Source organism: Anser brachyrhynchus (assembly GCF_964034855.1).
Source record: "Anser brachyrhynchus genome assembly, chromosome: 9".
NCBI classification, from domain to species: Eukaryota; Metazoa; Chordata; class Aves; order Anseriformes; family Anatidae; genus Anser; species Anser brachyrhynchus.
The window spans coordinates 22,584,267-22,607,161 of NC_137703.1; the positions used below are offsets into that span (position 1 = coordinate 22,584,267).

General features: G+C 42.5%; 1 protein-coding gene across 13 annotated transcripts in view; it reads right to left on the minus strand.

Annotated features, from left to right (window-relative positions):
* Window positions 1–22,895, minus strand: part of DOCK10 (dedicator of cytokinesis 10) — a 152,103-nt gene that overhangs the window by 88,507 nt on the left and 40,701 nt on the right. For 6 of the 13 annotated variants that reach the window (XM_080603753.1, XM_080603757.1, XM_080603752.1 and 3 more), the window contains exons 2-3: window positions 8,009–8,128; window positions 649–738 (exon numbers count right to left, since the gene is read on the minus strand). In XM_080603753.1, the coding sequence (XP_080459879.1) occupies window positions 649–738; window positions 8,009–8,128 (210 nt within the window). Of the gene's footprint in view, window positions 1–648; window positions 739–8,008; window positions 8,129–18,795; window positions 19,217–19,283; window positions 21,162–22,895 lie in introns of those variants that run through there. The other 7 variants (XM_080603754.1, XM_080603746.1, XM_080603750.1 and 4 more) reach the window with 5 other exon arrangements.

Consider the following 22,895-nt stretch of genomic DNA (forward strand, 5'->3'; position numbering starts at 1 on the left):
CCTTTTTTAATCTGAGACCACATCTGGAAACAATACTATATTTTTTAAAAAGACACAGCAGGAAATCATGCCTAGTGGGGTTCTAACTCCCACTGAAGAACTTTGCTTGTCTTTCTACTATAAAGGTAGAGAAACCTCTAGATACTGATAATAAATATAAACCTCTACGCATCCTTCATAGTGCACCTCTTCCTCCGATAGTGGTAATGTACACTTCAAATACATAATAACTAAGAGTCTACAACCACATCAAACATATATACATATATATATATATATAGTGAAAAGGTATCGATATTTTCTAAGCTCGGAGCATTCTGGGTACCACTGATTAGCACTCACGTAAAAATACCAATACCAATGGACTAGCAGTGACAGGGAACGAAGCTGGAGAACAGCGGAATGAGGGATAGATTCAGCGCATTTGTAGTTTTTCTAGACACAAATATAGAAGAGCTAGCACTTACAGACATGCTGTTAACCTCCTCCCTTCCCCCCAACCTCCCTTCTGGCCTCCAAAAATCAAACCTTATTCAAATCACCTAAACAATATTAAAACAAAGAGGATGTTCACTATCAATGCATCAACGTCCCCACAAAACCTTGGCTTTATTTGAAAAATAAAGGACACAGACATTAGATATTTACCTCTTTAACAAATAAACTTTCTGCTTTTTGTTCTGCATCTTCAGGTACAGAAGGATACAGCGTCCTGATTTCCAGTGAAATTGTGTCTGTCTGACGATAAACAAACAAAAAAACAAATTAGCCAGGATGACAGAAGAGACGTTTTGTCTCATGAAGACAAGAGAACCAGTATTATTACTGCTTGCATTTTTCTTTTTTTCTCCGTGCAGACAATACACACGCACACCAACTGCAACCCAATTCCCTCCATCACACATTATCAATAATATCAGCTAAAGAATTCATTAACAAGCAAGGGAAGTGTTCAAACAGATTTCTGGGAACAACCTTTTTCCAAGCAAACTGGGATCCAGAAGGCCCCCACAACAGGCTGGGCTTCCCTTAGTCCAAGGAGAGGCCAGGGCCTCCAGCAATGTTCCTCTGTGTGACCCAGGACCTCCCTGGGGTGGTCAGGCAAGTCAGTCCCTAGGCAAAAATCATGAGGGGAGGCTTTGGGGCACTTGGCGTTAATCCGCAGATCAGGCCCACTCATTTTCTCCACTGTAAGATGAAAAGCAAACTAGTGACAGCACACCCCAGCAGACCAGATTTTGCTCTCGGTTACAAGGGAATAACTCCACTCGAGGTAACCTAAGGCTGAAACCAAGCCAAATGTCATCTCTCAGCTCATCGTCTCTTCCCTTACAGAACAGGCACGTGATTTCCAGGGGAAGGCCTACTGCCGATGGCTGGGTTAATGAGGAACCCATTGCTTTCTACAGCCACGAAGCAGCCTGCAGCACCCAGTGCTAATGGACAGCCCGTGAGGGTCTGTTTCATATCCCCAGTCTCAGACTAAAAAGGGATCGTTCTTCTCCACAAATTGAAGTACCCAGGCTGCGTGTGACAGTCACCTGGCTGTTACTGACTGAATTGCTCTTTGCAGCTTACAAACGCCACGCTGGTTCCTCCTATGGCTTTTCCTATGAGTAATTCTGAGAGAAAGGCATACATCACACAGGCAGATGAAGACCTCATGGGGTTCCCCAAACTTTTTCTGTTTCAGCTGGATAGCTGAGGATACGGCACAGATAGATCACTTGGGCTCCGACAAGTAGTGATGGTCCCAGCGTAGTATGAATAAACCCTCTTGTTCTGATAAACTATACAAGCTTTCCTAAATGTGGATTACAAGGCTCTCTGTTTGTATTACCAAAGCACACATGCAGTGAAGATTTACACAGTCATTTAGTCTATGAATAAAAGAGACAACCGATGGAGAAATATGGATTTTGAGGCCACACTTAGTGATAGTGAAGATGGCTGGATCCTTCACTGCTTAGGGACTTCCCAGCAATGCCCACAGCCTCTGGGAGACACTTGCTTTCTTATTTCACACATGCATAACATTTCAAGTCCCTTTTTTAAGCAGTGCTGAGAAGATGCAATCCCTGAGCACAGCTGAAAACCCACAGTTGTGGCACCACAGGAGCCCTTCACCAGGCTGGGGCCCAGCCACCAGCAGCAGAAGCCACAAAACACGCACGCTGCCCTTCCATGGCATCACAGCTGCTAAAGATGATCAGCAGACACAAGGTAGAGCGGGAGGACACAGAAAAGAGGTGTGATGAACTCTGTACCTCACATTGACCCTGTGAGGATGGTGACTAAGCTGCAGAGAGACCAACAACCTCTTCTGCTTGACCACAATAAAACGTATTTGCCCTGCACACTATGCAAAAGAGAGTTTTCAGTATTTATTTAAAATGTATACCATTTTTTTAAACCTAACACAGCAACACTTCCTGTCAACTGCTATCAACACGCTGACCAAGACAGCTCAACATTTTCCCAGTGGGGTTGCCGTGCCTGCCTTCCCTCAGAGCTTGTGTGAGAGGTTACAAGACTGCAGCAGAACAAGAGCTGGAACTGCAATCCACGGCTTCGCGTGCAGCACTCGCCTGCACTTTTCATCTCAACGAGATTGCCCTTTGGAGGAAAGAAACAGAGCTGTGCAAAACTGAGAAATCGCTAACATGGGGCTTGTTGCACTTGCAGGCTTTGCCAAAGAATGTCGTGGGTTTACTTACATAGAACTGTGACATGACAAATGTTGTGTATTGTTATATTTAAACTCGTTTTAAAAACTACAAAGCACTTCCTTTCTGAGAATTAGTTACGATCAACCACTGAGCTGCAAAAGCCTTGCCACAAAAACACTTCCTGTTCATAGCTGATTACTTCCAAAGCCGACTGCCCTTAAAGGCTGATCTGCCATAGCATTTGTTCACTACAGCCTGTTTACTTCAAAAAACAACTAAATTTCAACATCAGATTGAATGCTGAAGGGTTAATAATAATAAAAAGGATTTTACTTAACAAATTCAGCATTTGTAACTGTTTTGACTGCAATCTCTTTTTCTGTTTAGGCATTCATAGCATTTGTGCATTCAAATCAAAGGTTAAAAGACTATCTTCTAGTTTATGAATGCAGATACTCTGATAACTATATAATGCAGATATTAACAAAGCCACAGACTTCTGGGCATCAATTTTGTATAAATATCCTATATCCACCAATGATTTCTGGCATTCAGTCAGCATCTCATTTGCATAAAGCTTTGGCCCAAGTGTTTGATTAGTTATAAGGTGTGATTTAATTAAGCAATGCCTCTTGCTATATCCACTGAAGAGCACTTCTACAGTGAAAACCACAGGCTAATACTGTCCCTTATCAATGATTGATTAGGAATAATATTTTCAGACAGGGTGCACTTCCCACCGACACAGTAAGTGTAGGAATTGAAAATGGAGTTCAAACTCCATTAGGCATTTCAAACATTTGCACTCTGAATCTATTCTAACAGCTTTTAGTCTGAAAGCGTGTAACCAGTGGTTGAATCTTTAGACAGATACGTCGAAAATGATTACATTTACTTCCTGAAAAGGCAGCCCTTCTAAAAGAGCTAACCGCACGCCAGCAGAAATGTTTGTATTTGTCAATGCTTAGATTCAGTCTCTCCAAAGAAAAGCTGCTCGGGCCCACTTTCATCTAAGTAAACAGCTTTCCTTAAGACCAGTGAAAACTGCAACGAGTTAGTCCAAATTAAAAAGCAAGGATCAGGTGGAACTCTGCAATATAAACGCTGCCACTGCATGGGGCTGCCAGCAGGCTGCTGCCGGCCCTCCTAGCACAGACCTCGCCGAGGAGGTGCAAGCACAGGGCGTGTTGGAAGGTCACAGGAACATGCTGGGTGTAAGCACCTATGCTCTCATAACGTTTGCTTTGCTAACTGCTTTACTCTCTGTTTTTAAGAAGTCGAAGTGCATCCATCCAAGCCCAGCTGCCACTTACTTCCCTGCTACTCCCACCTGACGTGAGTTTGCATGAGAAAGGTCCCATATCACCTTGTCGTGAGTAACAGACCAAACTTCTGCTCTTCTCTGAAGAGTAGATACTGCCTACCGCACGGGAAAGTGGTAGGTAAGTCACGTGCTATTGAAAAGAAGCTGCTAGTCCCCCACAGTAACTCTGCTGATGTCAGAAACGATAGTCAGGAGTACAGGGTGATTTCCAAGGAGCTCCCGCCCCCTGGTTAGAGCTGCCCTACAGCGTACATTCACCGTTCCACGTGAAGAAGCAATGGTTTTGCTCACTCTCAGGGGTCACTTGCATCAGGGTGCCTCGTGAACTTTTGTACCTGAGCAAACAGCTTTTGTCCCTGCACAGCGGTTTCACAATTAAAAAATAGGGAGGTTTTGGCTCTTCCTTATTCAGAACTTTAAAAAATAAATTTAAAAGATAGCCTAGCGAGTCGCACCTGCTCTGACAGAGTGCATCAGCACTACACAGCCCCTCTTCTGAGTCCTCTGAGATACTTGGAGGGCACCTGGGGGAGCTTTCAAAAGCCCAGAAGAGCCAGGAGCACAAGGACAACTTGAACAGGTTCTCCATTCCCAAACTGCAGAGCTAAGCATTGCTATCTTACACCTGTCCTAAATCTAGGCACTGAAACTGTTCGTCCTATTGCAGGTTCAAATCAGATGTATTTATACAATTAGTTTAAGAAAGTCTAATTTCTAAACAGATTTTTATTTACATATATTTTTAAAAAGGAAGGCGTGAGGAGAAAGAGGAACAAATTTTCATGACACAGAGTTTAGCATTTTTTTAACCTATTAAATACTTTCAGCTGCCTTTTAATGATAAATAACATTTATCAACACATAACTATCATGTCTTTACCTATCAAACCCCAGCACAAGCATGGTGTTAGCAGAGAGGTGCTGCACTAAGGGAGGGTACCACCGATACCACGTAAGACTTGAGATCCCGGAGAGATTTAACAGGAGAGTGCTGCGGGCTCAGTGAATTTTTAAGGATGGTGACATGAAGAAAGGACAGAAAAGTACTTAGGAAAGTATATGGCAAGCATTTTGACATGAAGGTCCTTAGGAGCAGAAGTACAAATGTACGGTGATGGAGCCATGCAAGACTAAGAGGTGAAACACTAAAGATGAGAGGAAGAAAGATCTGAATGAAGTTGTCACATTCCTTTCATGGTCTCCTTTCTGGTAAATGTATAGGAGGAAAGGGAGAAACAGGAATGGCAGACAGTGGTTTCTGTTGTCAAGGGAGTGTGGCCAGGTCTGGGATAACAAAAGTTGAATGGCACACTGTAATCCAAATACGAGGATAATGCAAACCTACCAGCTCCATGACCAAACATGCGCTTTTATGATTATAACAAGAAGGACAAACTCCCACTTACTCCCAAGTTCAGTGCACGCTCACACTCGTGACAAGGAGCTCCTGTGAAGCTGTGCAGATCCTTCCCCCACATAGTTGCTGCATTGCTACAAATGCAAAGTTTTGTAGGAGAAATTTCCACTGGCCATTGTTTCCCAGAAGAACAACAGAAGGACAATTTATTTATGGGATCCAGCAGCAGAGCTGCATGCTATTTTCAAAGGGAAATTGGACTTTGGGGAGGCAGGAGCAGAGTTAGCAAGCAAGGCACTGCTAGGAAAACAAGAAGTGGAACTGATGGGATTTCTTTTTTTTTTTTTTTTTTTTTTTTTTTTTTTTTTAAGAATTATTAGGCACAGTCACAAAAACATGAAGCATCTTTTCCCCAGCTGGAGTTAAATTGGAGAATGCATCTTCATAACACATGCTGTATTCCTCTGTTGAAATGCAGGGACATGGAGAAATATCAGGTTCAGACTGATACCAAGATACCAAGAAGTCTTTGCTGTCCCACAGACTTCTTGTGGGATGTTGGAAGTGACTTACAAAGGTCTTGTGAGAATAACTGCATTACTGTTAAATACTACAGATCCAGAAATGGCACATCAGTGTTAAAAGCCAAATTTTCTCTTATGCTCACTACTTCACCTCTCACATATGCTTGGGTTTCACTCTTAATAAACTTTTGCTAACACAGGCCCAAAGTGGGGCTGCATCATCGCTGAGCTATGAAGTCTGAAGCAATTCTAATCGTTGCTTTTAAACAGGAACGTCCACCATTTCCTGGGGCATTATCACATTAAATAACACTCAGAGCCAGCCTGAGCATCTCCTAATTCAGTCAGACCTGGATCTCTTTCTACTCAAATGGCTGACCCAGACTGCTGTGCACAGGTGATATTTCAGCAGGAAGGAGCACGGCTATAAATAGATGCTCTGCAGCTGAAAAACCTGTCTGCTATTGAAGCTCTGCAGCCCTGTCTGGTGACATAAGCTCTTGTTACTGCAGCCGACTTCAACAAGAAGATAACAAAGAAAAGAGACTGTTTTATTGCAAGGCAATGGACCTACCTCTGCTTCTGCTCTTTTATGAGTACAGGTCATCTCTACTATGCAAGTACCTCTCTGTGGTTTTTAATTGTTATTATTTTATTTTACTGAGTATACTGTGTTTTGCAGTTATTCTCCATAACACAGAGGAAACAAAATAGAAGTAACTACACTAAAGGCCAGGCTGCAACTGCTAAAAATGAAATGAAAATAAGGATATGAAAATATGGTTTGACAGGCAGAGGTCTGGAGCAGTAGGACATGATTCTTCTTTTGCTGAGAAGAAAGAGCTTCTTTTGCTCAGCTGACTTGGGCTCAGTTATTCTAAATCCAGGGGCTCAGGGGCCTTGTGACAGCACACAGTAAGTCTAGTCAGCTTTATAATGCTAAATTTCAATTTCGTAAATTCACAAATGTGCAAAATGGATAAAGGAATTAACGGTGATGTGGAAATGTATTCTGTTCAGTTCTCTCTCAATCCCACGAGCACATTAACTCAGTTAATGCCACCAAGGAAATAGAGCCATTTAGTAAAACAAAGCAGTCTATTAGATTAAGCAGGCCCCGCAGGACAGCAGCAGTGCCATGAGCTGATGGGAAGGGCTCTCACACAGCAGTTACAATCGGTCACAGATTGAAATGTATTTCCTTTAGAGAATGCCTATTCATCGGAATCTTTTGCAGAGATTGGTTGATTCTGAAGTCGCTGTAAGGTGTGGGCGATCTGCCAGCTTACTTGCCTGGCAGCATGTCTCCCAAGCCTCCCTGCAGGCAGCCCCTGCCCTCCTGAGCCACCCCTGCCCCAGACTTACAGATTCTTGATTTCTTTGCAGCTCAGCAGGCCGAGCACTGGGGAACCATGGATGAGGTCAGACAGCCTCGCGGCTGTGGGCTCTGCTACCCACAGCCTGTCAGCATCACACCACAGGGGCTGCCTTGGCACTGGGGACTCCGCATCCCCATCGGTCAGGAACAGCTTGCCAGATCTCCATCCCCGCTGGAGAGGAATTTGAGAAAGCCCCAAAACCAAACAAAATTCAAGTCTGTTCAGGTTTACCCTTTTCGTGCAAACTCAAGTTGCTCACGCAGCTGGGAAATATGTTACAGCTGCCACCTAAAAAGTCTGACTGAGCAGAAGTCCAAGAGACATGGGTCGACTCTAGTGGCCAACTATATCCAATAGAATATAGGATCAGATTGATTATAAGTAAATTATGGAAGTATAATTCAATTAGATTGTAATAGTAAGGAAAAATTCCAGCACAAGCTAAACTGCCACTGTGTTGAGCAAACAAAGTACATGTTATGGAATAAAACATTTTATGAGGTCTTGAAATATGTTTGGGAACAACCAGGGCTTTGTGCTGTGTCTAATACTGAACTATAAACTCACTCATGTACGAATGTCAGGGAAAAAAAAAGAGTGAATTTGGTAGGAGAGGAGTAAGGAGCTACGTGTAAACTAAGAAAAATCTTAGAGAGCCCTGGGGACACTTCTGTGTCTCCCTCTAACAGTGAGGGTAAAATAAACAAGTAGACAAACTGAAGAGAAAGAACAACACACATTTGCCTTGTACTTACTGAAAAGTCATCATCGGGGAACAATATCAGATCTTTAAACAGGCTATCCCCAATATTTTTTTCAATTTCTGTGATGACAGCTTCATAATCCAAAGGCTCCAAGAGTTTGGGTTTTTCCTGCTGTAGAGAAAAAAACAGATCAGGTAATCTCGCTACACTCAAATTCTCCTTTTTTTTTTTTTTTTCCTGAATAAACTGAGATCTGCTGCATTTTTTTTTTTTTTAACACCAGAATATGAATGATGACCCTCCCACCTCTCCACAGCTTGCTGCAGCAGAGCTGATTTATAGAAGCAGAAGTGAGGAAGCTGGGCCAGTCGTAATCGTTGTTCTCAACCTGATAATTCAAGGGCAATTTGTCAGCTCATTACAGGGACTAAACCCACCACATTGTCTGTCATTCTCTGGAACACTCTTTCTCTGTAGAGCAATATGTAGAACAATAGACAGATGGACGCAATTTGAATGGAATATAAATATTATTTTGAGTTACTATGTTGTAGAATAAAAGTTGTATTTTACCCACTGCTCTTGCACTGTGCTATTCAGAATAACATAAACCTTCCTCTCCCTCTTAGCTAGACCAAAACCATGGTGTATCAGAAAAGAAAGCTTCTACATCTCCATAAACCAAATTTCTCCAATGGAAAATCTGATGATTGTCCACAGCATATGGTTTATACATATAATATACACATGGTCCACTGTACATGTGATGGTCCAAAGATATCAGTTGCTCCCTCTTTTAACTTTGTTCTTGAGAGTTCCTGCTTTTTCAGTAATTACAGTCATCTCAAAATTGTTACCTTGGCCGTTGCGTACACTGTTTCCCTTCTACATTAAGTTCAAATCCTCGTTTGTATCAAATGGATCTATGAAAAGTTTAATTAAGTATCAACAATACAGACACACAAAATAGACTAAAACATGGAGATACAAATGCTCCTATAAAGTTATTCAATGGCTGTTCAGCTTATCAGACACAGAATAACCACGGACCTCCCTCCAGGTCACCCCAGTCCAGCCTGTTATTCAAAGCGGGGCAAATTGGATCAGGCTGCTCAGGAACCTGTCCATACGAATCCTGAAAACCTCCAAGGATGGAGATGCAATTTAAAAAGTTGTAGCTGTTCCTACAACAGTTCAGTCTATTACCTCTCTTAGTTGTGCTTGCCAGCTAAAAAGTTAATAAATTTCTAATAGTCAGCAATATTTAGTATTCACAGGCCAAAGGCAGTATCAACTGATGTTGAGATATTAAAGACATAAAAAATAGATAAGATCAACAAATAACAGTAATAAATAGAGCTTTTTTGAAAGCTCTTTCCCAAAGAAACTGAGTCATGAATGTTGCTGTAGGATGTGAGGGAAAGGGGGGAAAGAGAAACAATATTTGGCCTATCTAAACATGGTGTAACTACCAACTTCAGGAAGCCACTAAAAGAGCTATTCCCATGAAATAAAATAAAAAGGGATTATAACACGTGGATACTGTACTAGATTCCCTCTTGGATGAACCCGGAGACCAGGACAGTTGTCCAACTTGTGTCAGAGTCATGAAAGGGAAACTGAATTAGAAATAAAATTTGGGACTGTTTAACAGGAAAACAAAACCAAAAACTTATCTTCAGAAAATACACTGTAAAACAAAATGCCCAAAAGAGGAGAATTATCTTTAAAACTTGATTAGATTCTGTGACAGGACTGTACACTAGTGCATGATGCTCAGGTAAGACAAGTCACCCTAACAGAGCTCTTGAGATTTCACATTACCCCAGTCATCTTACCTCAGACTGTCACAGGCCAGAACTCGGCCCTAGGCAGCAATAGCTGACATGTTAACATCCAGTCCTACCCAAGAAACACTTGGGTTGAAGCTAAAGCAGTATTCTTCAGTGTGGTGTTTTCAGTCTGCCACCTACCTACAGCAGCTCCCCGCAGGAACAAAAGGGGCTCATCCATCCATCTCACCACACACAGCTCTCTCTTCCTTCCTTTCAAGTTGCGTTAAGTCACTGCAGTACCCTTGACACAAGTTTTAGGCTCTCCTTCATTAAATCTAATTATATCTATTTATTAAATATTCCTATATGGACATAAGTCTCGAGGAGGAAGAGAGAACACCAGCGACGCATGCTGAGTGCACCATCTGCTGTACCACTAATGATGCCCAGGTCTGAAAAGTAGCTAACTCCATCTGTGTTCAGAAGAAAGCAACATTGTAGTAGTGTACTGTTATCTTCAGTAGGAAGCCTTACAGCAACCACTTGCAAGAAAAAAAAAAAAAAAGGGCAAAGTAAAAGTGAAAAAACACACGTACTGATTTTTTTTGAGGTACAAGTGTTTTTTACAGGCATTTTCCCCATGTAGTGGTTTCACTAAAGCATGTACGTTTTCTGCAGAAAGTTCACAACGTTAACTGCACTGGGAACCCTCCCTTCCTAAAGCAGATACCATACTACTAGTGGTTTCACAACAGTCTCAGGTTTTCGCAAGTCAGGCATGCCACTGTAACCATCAATGTCCACACCAAAAACAGAGAGGTGTCAGAACAGCATTAATCTAGGTCCTGTAATCCCAAGAAACTTCATAGACATTACTTTTAATTTTTTTAAAAGAACACAAAGTAAGCAAGCGATAAGCAGCTACCTTCCTCCTAAAGTCAGAGCAAGAAAGAGCTGGGGAATCCCACAAATCTTTGGACTCTTGAAATATGGGGGGAATTCCCATAAAAACTCATGGCATTTGCAGCTTCTCTGTGCAGATGGGAACCACCCTATTTGCTGGGACTGAGAGAATGAAGAGGTATTTCTTCTTCCCCCTGGAAATCCCTGCAAGGCTGGAGTGAGTATGGCCACATCTCCTTCAAAACCAGCGACACACAGCTGCTCAGCCACGGGCAGAGGCAGGGCAAGCTTTGCCATTTCGGCCTCCCCTTTCTCCTCAGAAAGCCACTCCTGATCAATGTCTGAAACACTCCAGGGCCAAACTTCTCGACAGTTGCAAGGTCATTTATGCGGGGCGAGAATGAAACTCGAGAAAACCCTGAAGCAGAGAAACAGAGTGAGTGTATACACATCGCTGCTCCCACAGCGCTAATTCTCTGCTTGGCCGTGCTGGGAGCCGAAGTGCGCGAGCTGGTAGAAACATGTGAACAGAAGTTAACAGAAAGGTCTTACGAGAAGGATGATGCATCCAAAATGCACCTACATAGAAGCAGATGCAACATTATCACAACTATTGCAAAGCTTTTCGGTGAAGCCCTTCAATGTTTATGATGTTTTTCTAGTGATGCAGTGACCAATGTCATTCTTTCTACAACTTCACAGCAAAATCCTGCAGAAAATGCAACACTGCATCACTCCAAGTCTCATAAATCAGAGACGCAAGTAATAACCCACTCTATTGCAGAGATAATCCAGTCCATTCACTGCTGACATGAAGCATGACAATGTAGTAAACATGAGACCTCTTTATCAATCCTTGCTCAGTGAGATATAAACCACAGAATGTCTTGCGTTCAAAGGGACCCGCACGGACCATTGAGTCCAACCCCTGACTCCACACAGGACCACCCCAAAACCAGGCCATGTGTCTGAGAGCGCTGCCCAAACACTCCCTGAACTCCAGCAGCTCAGTGCTGTGACCACTGCCCTGAGGAGCCAGTTCAGTGTCCCACCACCTCTGGGTGCAGAACCTTTCCCTAACCCCCAGCCTGACCCCTCCGCTGTCACAGCCCGAGCATGTTCCTGCACATCCTTACAAACCTGCACACCAGGCAAGGCGCACACCCACCCGGTCCCGGGCAGAGTCAGTACTTTGGCTTTGGCAAAGGCCGGCACTACAGCGCTCAGCGCTGCGTTTGTGACAGCAGGCGGCAGCTGCTCCAGTTCACAGTTTCTCTCCAGAAGATGTGAATGACTGTTCAGTTCGCTTGTCACAGGCAGACAGAAGTGGTGACGTTGGGATTAGCAGATTTCTCCCTGCAAGCACTAGCAGAGATTTGTAAATGAGCAGGGCTGATTTAAAGCTTTAATAACCAGAGTGCTGCCTCTCCTCAATTTAACTTGTCTGTTCTTTTTGGAAGTGGACCAACCGAGCGATCTGTGTGCCAAGATCAAATTATGCTGGCTTGGATTTTTATAGTGCTTTTTATATTCTCTATCTCAAGTGAGTAATGAATTACATTTAGGTGTACTGCAATGGTTGTGAAAACACATAGTAAAAGGCCCTCTCCAACTCCTCACCTGCTCTGACAACCACAACAGAACCATTTACTTTACATGCTGACACTGTGCTGTTGACCACACATCTGCATGTTGTTTAGCCAACTTTCCCAAACTCTTTTTGAATAGTTAAGAGGTCTGTAACAAGCACCGGAGCCAACACCACAGCAGGACAATCACTGCTTCACTTCACCCCAGAACTCCAGGTGTGATATTCAGTTTGAACAGGACCGTAAAAACCCACCTCCTTGAATGAGACCTACGCCATAGTCTTCTGATCCACATAACAAAAGCATTATTTTCCCTGCAATAATAACCAAAATATACACAAAAACGATTTTAAAGAAACAGATACGGTACGCGGCTTGCCTCCAGCTGCAGAGACTTTCTGTTGGTGCTAGCACCCACTTTTTCCTCATAGTTATATGACAATATGACTGACATGTCATCCGCCTGAAGTCATATTTCTGTGACCACTCATTAAAGGAGGAACTGATGTAACTGAGACCAACATCATCTGGATAGTCATCCCAAGCACTTCCTCATTCTAAAGATAAACTAGACCAAATGTTATGATTTTCTAACGCTTTAAATACATATAAGTATATTGCCAGATACCAATTTCTGAGTATCTGGAATTTATTTTTTATTTTTTAAAGATGCTTAAATAAATTTCTTCTCTTAAAGTCCCCATGCCAGAAAGAAGAAAATGAAAAACAGAGATAAAGAGAAAATAAACAATTCAAGCTGATGGACTTTGGTTACCTGAAAAAACATTTCTTAGTGACAGGAGGATCCACTGTGTATTCTTAAAAATTCAGAAGAATTGTGATGGCCAGATTGGTCACAATCAAGCAAGACTGATTTTGTGTTTTGCCAAGTTATGAACTGTGATTTTAGACAAACCAATCTCATATACCTTTGAGACACTGAAAAGGACAGGCTTACAAGAGAAAGGGCCACTTATTGAAATAACATCATCTTTCCTCGTTTTTTTTTAAATAGACTTCTCGATGATACTGTTAACCAAGCCCAATCCTACTAAAATTCACAACAGCAAAATAAATTAACTTCAGGGATGGCATCAATGTAAAATGCTTCCCAGACTACTATTTATTCCCTTCCTGTCCCCAGTTATATACTGTAGCTGGCACAGAACATGACTGTGGATTTTTATGTAGTTAATATATGTAGTTAATTTTATTCCACCAGGGTGGGCCAACTTAACTTAAATATTTCTTGGCCAAGCTTGTCAGAACTGAGCTAAAGAACAGCCAGGATTCCATGACTTTTGGAGGAGGTGTGTTGTTACGGCTGAATTTAACCCTGTCTTCAGACCTGCTCCGATGCATGCTGGCCACAGCTCCCTGAATATTCAACGAGCTGAAGCTGGGGCTAGAAGACCATTCACATTTAATGGAGTCACCAAAAAGTCTGCTTTTTGCTGGAGCGATGTGCGTGTCTCCTTGCCACTAGGCAGTGGCAAGGCTACAGTTGGCTCAGTATGCAACCCACAGTCAACAAGTTTGTTGAAATCAGTGGTACAAAGAAAATTTTCAGTGACACCCCTTCCTTCCCACCCTCAGAGAAGTTCACTTGTCAGGTCTAAAATGTTTCATTTGTAATGTCTTTCACCAAAACTTGCAGAACTGTACTTTGGAAGGAATCCAGTCATTCTTTCAGAGTGGCACAGCATAACTGATATCCTGCAGTGGCAGTGGGGAAGCTGACGTGCCAGTAAATTTCATTAATGGGATTGCCAGTTCCCATACAATTCTGGTACAGAGAAAATTGTGAAGAACTACAAAGATCCACCCCCCCCCAAATTCTTAGTGATCCAGAAATTAGTTTCCAAAAATGCTATAGCAAAAAAAGCAGGGAAACCTATAGAAGATGCTGATGGGCATAAGGAAAGTGAAAAATCATTTTCTTTCATTAAAGCTTCTTTATCCAAAGAAAATACTGATTGACACCAATAAGGGATTTGCTTGACTGAATGAGATTTATCCTGTACAAATACAGCTTTGGATGGGGTAAATCCTAATTGCTTACATAATAAATTATCATTGTTTTGCGGATCAAGATCTATAAAGATCTACTATGCCTATTTTCCAGCTTTAAAAATCACTGTAAGAGAATGGAGAGAATTAAATATCTGAAAATGGATGAGCTAAGCCAGGCCATTTTCATTTCAGCTACGCAGCCAGCTGAGGCCTCAGTGGCACACATGCACGTAACCGCCCCAACAGGCTGACCGACGGGCGACTGGGGTTAGGATGACAAACCACAGGACCCATTCTCAGACACATGTGAGTGACCTAGTCTTCATATTGCCTGATATTTCTCAAGGCAGACTTTATTGCTGCTCTCAGTATAAATTCTGAAAGCACCAGGCCTACTAAAACTATCTTAGTAATGGTTAAAACCCGGAAGCCACGCAGAGCCGTCAGCTCAAACATCCATGCACTGGGGAGATGGGGGTTGCTTCGTGCTGGGCTTGACTTACTCATAAGCATTTCCTGATTTCTGTTTCTCAGCCACGAGTGCATGCTTGGCGTTGTACACTTGGTGTGGTGCTTTCTGAATCTGGATGCTACGTGCACGCGCATCTTCAATGACTTGCACTTGCCATTTTACACATTAGCTTGAACTACAAACATAGCCTGCAAAATATTTCAGGAAACAAGAAAACAGCCTGTGTGCCCCGTATTTACTCAGTAGCTAGAAACCATTTTAGGAAGGAGACGATCATTACTGTGTCACTGACAATGCCACCTCTAAAGAAACTGCAACATTTTTTAAAATGTCAAAAACGACAATTTCTAAATAGTAAGTACTTCTGAAGCCTAGACTAAATATTTGTCCTTGGGTCACTTCAGGGGAAAAACAAGAAACTCTTGTAAAATACCTTGAAGTTGTTTTTAAGTTGAATTTACACAGACCTCTAACCTGGCACCACGCAGCCGCTTCATTCCCCTTACCTGACCTTAGCCACAAAAAGAGCACAGTTACAGCAACAAACAGTCTTTAAAGCTGAACCTATTCTTAAAGAAAGCAGGCAAAAGCCAAGGATGCCATTCTCTCATCTTCGTACAGATATCAGAACAGACTGGTAGGACTCTGTGCAAGGGGTCTGGGAAGATGAGGTGTGGGGGTGAGCAGGGACCCTTGGGGACAGAGCTGGAGCACACAGACGGTGGCCTTGGGAGCAATGGCCTCACCCTGGGGAGGGAAAAGTGACTTGTGCTGCCCTGGGCATGAAGAGGATGCTGGAGCAAGTCGAGTTCAGCCAGTCTGTAAACAACTGCCAGCCATGTCTGCTTTTCTAGCATGGTCTCAGCTGGGCAGACTTATGGTTGCAAAGAGGGACATTAATAAAACTATACATCCTGCAAACAGTACGTAGTGGGTTCAATCAAAAGTGTACTGGAAGCTTAGAAGCTTATGTAAACACCACTTGTGTGCGTGCATGCAAGAGAGACGGAGGGAGGGAGTCACTGCACTGTAGTCCATGGAAAATCTACTTTAAAAAAAGATGTCCCCACTTTTTGAAATCAGATGGTCTTCATAGCGAATGCGGAAAACTAGCTCTTACTGCTACATTCTCTATGCAGGAGTAATAGGATTGGTTAATAGTAACAAAATCAGACCAGACCAGTTCCCTCCTTCTGTCCAAGCTGGACAAATAAAGGAGACGCAGAGATCCACCCATGGTCTGTGAGGCTCAGGGGAAGGACAGCAGGGAAGATGCATGCAGTGACGCTACAGGTGACGCTTCCACCACTCTCATTTAGCACAATCCTGCGGCTACAAGAGGTGCGCATCTTGCAGAACACAATGAACATCAGTGAATTGATTTTCAAAACTATTTTTATGTACTTCAAAAGTAAAGTTTTCTTTTTAGTTGATTTTTGTTTTTTTAAGACTACATAAGACTTTTTCTTTTTTTTGCAGTGAATATTTAGAACCAAAGAGAAAACTAATGTCTGTTCATCATATCATACTCTGACACTAAAGACTTAGATCACTATCGTTAATTGCATGAAATTGCACAAACTATGTGGTCCATTTTCACTTAAACACTAAAATGTAGATGTATGAAGTTCTAGACCTGTAGAATAAGCAAAGAATGTTTTTGAAAGGAGCTAAACCTCTTCAGAAATCCCTGAATCAAAGAACAACTGACAAAAATATTAACATTACCTCTAAATAAACTTTCCAAAAATAACACTTGATTTCTAGAGAGTACTTAGCAGTAAGTCAGCATTTTGCACGACACTCCTTATATATGTTGTCCTCCTTCAGATATGCAGTAAATATCTCCCTTTTTCTAACTATCCTATGGTTACTTATGTCTTCATGAGTTACAGATATTTTTCATGCTTACTGAACTGTAACTTAATGTAACTTATCTGACTAAATCATATGTCTGTATTTCCACTAAGGATTTATCCATAAACATTAGTATTGTTCAGGCACGATCACCTTAAACTCAACTCTCCCAATGACACAAGTTTCAGAAATTTCTAAACATTTCCTTGACATCAACCACCCTCCCAATCAGTTAGCTATCAAGTCATTTGCCCACACGCACACAAATGATGTAAATGAAAGCAAGATCCAGTCAACCACACTGAGCCCATTTAACAATCTACAATCAATTAAAACTGATCAGATTATAGTTAGTCTTACAAAAGCAAGTTTCCAGCAAACAATAAAAGTCCATGTACAGAAAACATGGGTCTAGCTGTGGTATAGGAATTCTGTCTCTGAATAAGTCCCAACTTTCGGAGGCCTTTGCAGCTGCCGTGGGAGCTAACCCCACTTGGAGATCTGCAGCAGGCTAGTGATTGAAGGAGAGATCAGCTCCTGGTTTGATAGCAAGAAGTACCCACAGGCCAACAATTTAACATGCTCCAATTATGAAATAGTGGGTAGAAGGACACGGGTCACAAGCCACAAAAGTAAAGCCAAGTGTGCTTGTGTTTCCTAGGGGCAAAACAAGCTATTGAGAAATACACCCACAGAATAACATGACACAGAGACCCCATCTCATCTTACGGCTGAAAAGAACAGAAAAAAAAGACCAGATTCCCCTGAAAACTCAGCTTATTTTCCATGCATTATAGAAGCCAGCTACTTTGCAGGAAGCACCGTGCACTGCCTGCAGGCAGGCTACTGATTTATTGCTGCTGTTCGGGCTTAGTTTTAGGTCAAACTCTGCTTTCCTGTAAGGCTTCAGCCACTTCTAGTGAGCACTAATCACACACAGTCAGGATCCACACAATAATGACAAAAATCCCTCCTAACCAGCATTTAACAGCAGCAGTGCCTACATCCTAACAAGTTTTGTGAGCTGTCAGGGTTAGATGCTTCCAACACCTGCATTAGCCTTCATTCTCAGGACGTGTGACTACAAAGTTTAAGATCTAAAAAATCTATGTAGATTGCAAAAGGCTAACATGAATTAAAGGACTCATGAGTTAACTCAATTTGTCATGATGAAACCAAATAATTACCCTTATTAAGGGTAAAGGGGTGTACAGCCTCTTAAATGTTTAGTCATGGGACTTCCTAAAACTTCACATTTCTTCAGTGAACACCAAGATGGTGTTGTCATTTTTTTTAAAACTCTCAAGAATGTTATGTTTTTCAGGTGTGGTCCTACTGAATTTTGGAGTCAGCTTCAAGGAAAAAAAAAAAGGAGACTCAAGCATCTTAAAATGTATCTAACACCAAGTAAGTTTTCAGTTGTAACTGAAATGCACCCTGATCGCAATGTTTCAGTTCAGCACCCTGAAGTGCTTACACAGACCCGTGTAACGCTGTTGTAAAATCCCAAGAGTTATCTGGGGACTCTTTGAAAGCTGAGAACTTCTGAAAATCTAGCAGCATTTGAGAGTTAACTTCAAAACCTCTCTAGCCCTTAGCATCTTTGACTTTATGACAATAGCTCAGGGCAGCAGGAACTACAGCGTAAAGTAGCCGTGTCAAAAAGATCGACTTCCATATAAAATATACAGTCAAAGTGGCAGCTAGTCATGAGCAAAACCCAAGCACTTTACTGCTAGACCAACCACAGGCAGTCCTAAACAATCAGTTACAAAATTCTACAATTGCAGAGATATTTTCCTTCTTAAGAAAGCAAATGAGAAATATCTTCAGTGTATCATCACCAATTCTTTGCTACATTAGCATGAAGAACAGCCTCCAAAAAAAACCCTTGCTGCACACACAAACACAATCTAACTTGATACACAAAACTACAGAAGAAAACTGAACACCTGTTATGAAGAAAAGGCTCGATTTTCTCCAAATCATTCTTAAGGAAACCATTAAATACTTGAAATCTAAAGTAGTATCTTAAGGGAATACATTGGAAACCAATACTTGCCTTTGTCTTCTCAACAGTGTTTCACCTAAAACTTTTATACAGTTTCAGTTTTAGCTGAGAAAGCTTAGGTGCAAAATGAGTTAACGTGACCTGCCCGGTGCCACACATGGGAGTTTCAGAAGGTGCGGTCTTGGCTCATTGCTATCAGTGGCAAAGCCACTGTTTACCTCCATGGGGTAGAACGTTGCTCCAGCTTTCCACCAAGGGCTCTGGATCTTCCTTCACTTGCTCACTGCACTGTAGGAGAGTGTCTTTCTCCTGCTTCTGGCCTCCAAATGCACAAATTGAACCTAGTAGATCATGAGACCTGAAGTGACGGAGAAGAACTTTCTACTCCAGAAGCACCATTACTGATTTTCACAGAACTACCAAGCATGCATTACCAGGCGTCTCAGAGAGCACCACATAATGCTGCTATCAGTACCTGATCGGCAACGTGATGCTACACAACAGATTCCCTGATGTAAACTCCTGAACTCTCCATGCTTCAGTCATAACGTAATCATTCTCTGATGTTTAGTACCTCGTCATACAGGTTGACACAATTCCTACAAACACACACCAAGGAATAAATCCTGCTCTCCCCTATTTGTATTTGACCTGTAATTTCATAACAATTTTGTAGAAGAGATGGAGGGACAGGAGGCATACTCACGCAGCTCAGTCTGTGAATTTCTCCTCGGTTCACTCGCCTCATGGTCTTTCTCTTCTTCCGCAGTTCACTGGGCTCCCTTCTGAAAACTCTCCCTCGAAAGCTCATTGTATCAGTAGGAATTCAAGCAGCAAACAAATCGCTCGTTAAAAACCGTGATCCTTCAACCTCTGCTTCAGCGTAACAAATGAAAGCTATGTATACTGTTCAAGAGGGAAGTATGTCTAAAACTTACATGCTGTATCCACAGTAACTGAACAGAAAGAAGAAAGCCAGCAATAACTCATTTCTTCCTGTGAATAATGCTCTATTAAGGCGGCAGTGTCTCATTAAACCATAAATACACCCGCCCCCCGTCTCTTATGCAAATCAAAACAGGAAGTTCTAGCAACAAGTCTTACAACTGAACGTCTATCTTTGCCTCAAAAACCATTACATCCTTTCCCCTCACCACCTTCCCTGATTCGAAAGCCCAAATGGCTGCAGTCCTCCTTCATGCGCACATATGTCCCCAAGCGAAGAAGTTACTCAAAAAGCGGGGATCTCCTGCTGAGCGGGGCGATGGCAGGCCTCAGCAACAGGCCGCACAGCAGCCGTGGTGGTGCTCGGGCCCAGAGTCAGCTCTGCTGCCGGGCTGAGGTAACAGTTCCCCTTTCACGGGGCGCCAAACGTCAGTAAGGGGAAGCACCCCGCGAACTTATAAATCTGCAGACAGTTGAAAAATGGAAAACAGAGCCATTCACGTGCTGATGTTGAAAATACATTTTGACCTGTAAAACCTGGTCTTAGGCCTGTCACCTGCCAGCTAGGAATAATCACCGCCTGTTTCTGCCTGGCGAGGCGGCACCGCCAGCTCACTGAGGGTACACAAGGTGGGCCGGCAGCCCCTGCCACCCCCCAGCCAGCCCTGGGACCCCCATGGGGAGCTGGAGCAGCCCCCATCCCACTGCCCCTGGTGGGGACCAGGAGCAGAAGGGGAGCAGGACGTGTGGCCAGCCGCTTCGTTGTTCTGGTGGGCGACTCGCCCAACAGCCAGCTGTCCGCAGGCTCACAGGGCACAAGCGTCTCTCAGACCTGAACAAATCCCCTCAGTGCCCACACGTGCACGTGCTCGCACAGCCCCTTCTATTCTCCTTTGTTCCGGCTGAGGACTCGTCCTGCTGTAGTAGAAAACCTGCATTTCCCTATGTGGATAGTATTTATGTGGCGTCTTCTTATTTTGTAGTTAATATCAGTGTGCGTAGCCAAGAGAATTGTTAGTTTTTCGGCTCTTTCGCCCAGGATGTTTTGCACACTGAACTATAAACATCATCTTCATAGCTTGTTTCAGTGAATTGTTCTGAGATCTGCAGATTTTTTGTTTTGTTTTGTTTGTTCTCCCTTTGTATTGAGCAAATAATTCTGAATTCCATGAACCCTTTCTGGCATTTTTCAGCATTAGTAACATTTGATCCAAAGGAACAAACCTCTTAAAAATTTCCACTTGATCGTTCCATATGCAGGCTTCCTGTGCCAGGAGCCCAGTCACACTGAGCACAGCATATACGGCCTGCGTATTACAAACATGCATCACTCTGATGAGTTTGCCTTTGTCTTCTACAGTTAAAATATAATGCACGAGCTTCATGAATTTAACAAACAAGACCCCTATCTCAACAATATCTTTATAACTTAGCTTTGTGTTTGAGATCACCTCCTTTAAATGGAATTTTACCAGCCTGCTGTGTGACTGCTTGAGACAGATTTCACTGTACTCCTACTTAGCGTGAAAAGCATCCGCATCTGGCACTAGAAAACAGAAAAGGCAACAGAAGCTCTTTGCCAAGATATGCAGACATTTCAAGTGGCTACCAATATAGAACCACAACACTAACCAAGTTGGAATCACCCTTGTTTTCTCCCCAACCACCACACTATCTTTACCGAGTCCCGAGTGCCTCTCACATAACATAGTGAACACAGCTGCCAAGACAAAAGGTCCTTGCCAGAAGTTAAATTTAACGCTGGATCCATCAGCCCTGCTGACTTAACCTCAAGCAGATATCAATTCCTCTCAGAGGCTCCTTACCGTATCGACTCGTTTCTGTAACTCGAGCACACAGAGCCATCTCCAGAGCTGCTTGTCTCAGCCGACTGCAGCATTGCCCAAGCGCAGGCCGACAGGCACCACTTAGTGAGTGGACCTGGAAAAGACAGCTCCTTAAACCAAAACCATGCAGCCTAACACCATGCTGTACGAAAGGGAAGATGGTTCCCTGCACCGTCAGCTTCTGCAGCCTGCATAAAGCCTGCAAAAACGGCTCCTCAAGTTTGGCTTAGGACACTACTTAGATGCCCATTTCAGCTCCATCAGAAACCTTAACCTCCGCACACACGGCAGGGGAAGGCTGTCTCCTACGCCTCCTGCCTCCAGCAATGCTGAGGAGCCCTTCCAGGGCATCCTCTCCCCCCCAGCTAAGTCCCCACTACTTCGTGAAAATTTGATGAACTTGTGTTATTCCCAAATAATACAAAGGCTGGACTTAGGTTCGGGTTTCCAGTTGGTCCTTATGCAGTTGACTCCACCGAGTGTCTTTGTCCAATGGACTTTCAATCCTCATGTTATTAAAACTCATTTATTGCCATTCCTCTAACAGCCCGATTTTCAGACTTGATGCTAAAGGCACTGAGCACTGTATTTTCTCAGCACCGTTTAAAGGTTGAAGCAAGCAAATAACAAATAAGCTATAGCATTCACAGAGATATAAACAGAACTGATAGTAGACAACTGCAAATAAAGATGTCACTTTCTTAGATCTGTTTTGGATGCATATCATATCCCTCTGCACTTGTTATGGGGAATAACATCATCAGTTTAACATCTAATAATGCTCTGTCGTGTAGTAGAAGTACAGAGCAAACTTGACCAGCATCAGTGCAACTTTAAATATTGCTTCATTTTTCCTTAAAGACTTCTGCATCTCTTTAGCTAGCATTATCAGGTCATTTAAGATAATCACAAAATCAGTTAATACAAATAAAATTCCTGTGCTGATTTTAAATCCAGAACGATTATGTGTAAGGTAAAAAGTATTAACCATATCCCAAGTTAACCCAAGAAAAGAGGTATTGGGCCACAGGAAATCCACAAGCCTTGTTTACGTTTGCAAAGTCCTGCACCCAATTCATACAGTCAAAATAAGGACACTGAAGCACTTAAAAGGTAACATATGTAAGGCAGTCAGTTCAGGGTTTAATTGCTGTCTGTGTTGAACATTTTCATCTGTTCCCAGCATTTTGAAGAAACTCATTTACATCTAGATAGGCAAAATAATAACATTTAATAAGTCCAGTCCTTTTAAGGAATAGCTATACATTCCTTTTGCTTCATAACCAGTAGCATTCAGCTTTCTGACAGGGGTCACAAATTCTTTAATAATTCTTTTCTTCTCTTTCCCTAGATTTCTTTCAGATCTTCTGTCCAACTTAATTTATTTCTCTCTTAAATCTCTGCACTGGCATGCTTCATTGACTTTAGCCTGAATCTATGATATACAGCAATATATAAAAATGTACTGCTGGACAAAACTAATCCACTGCTACGGTATGTCATTCAATCACTGGAAAATGAATTTC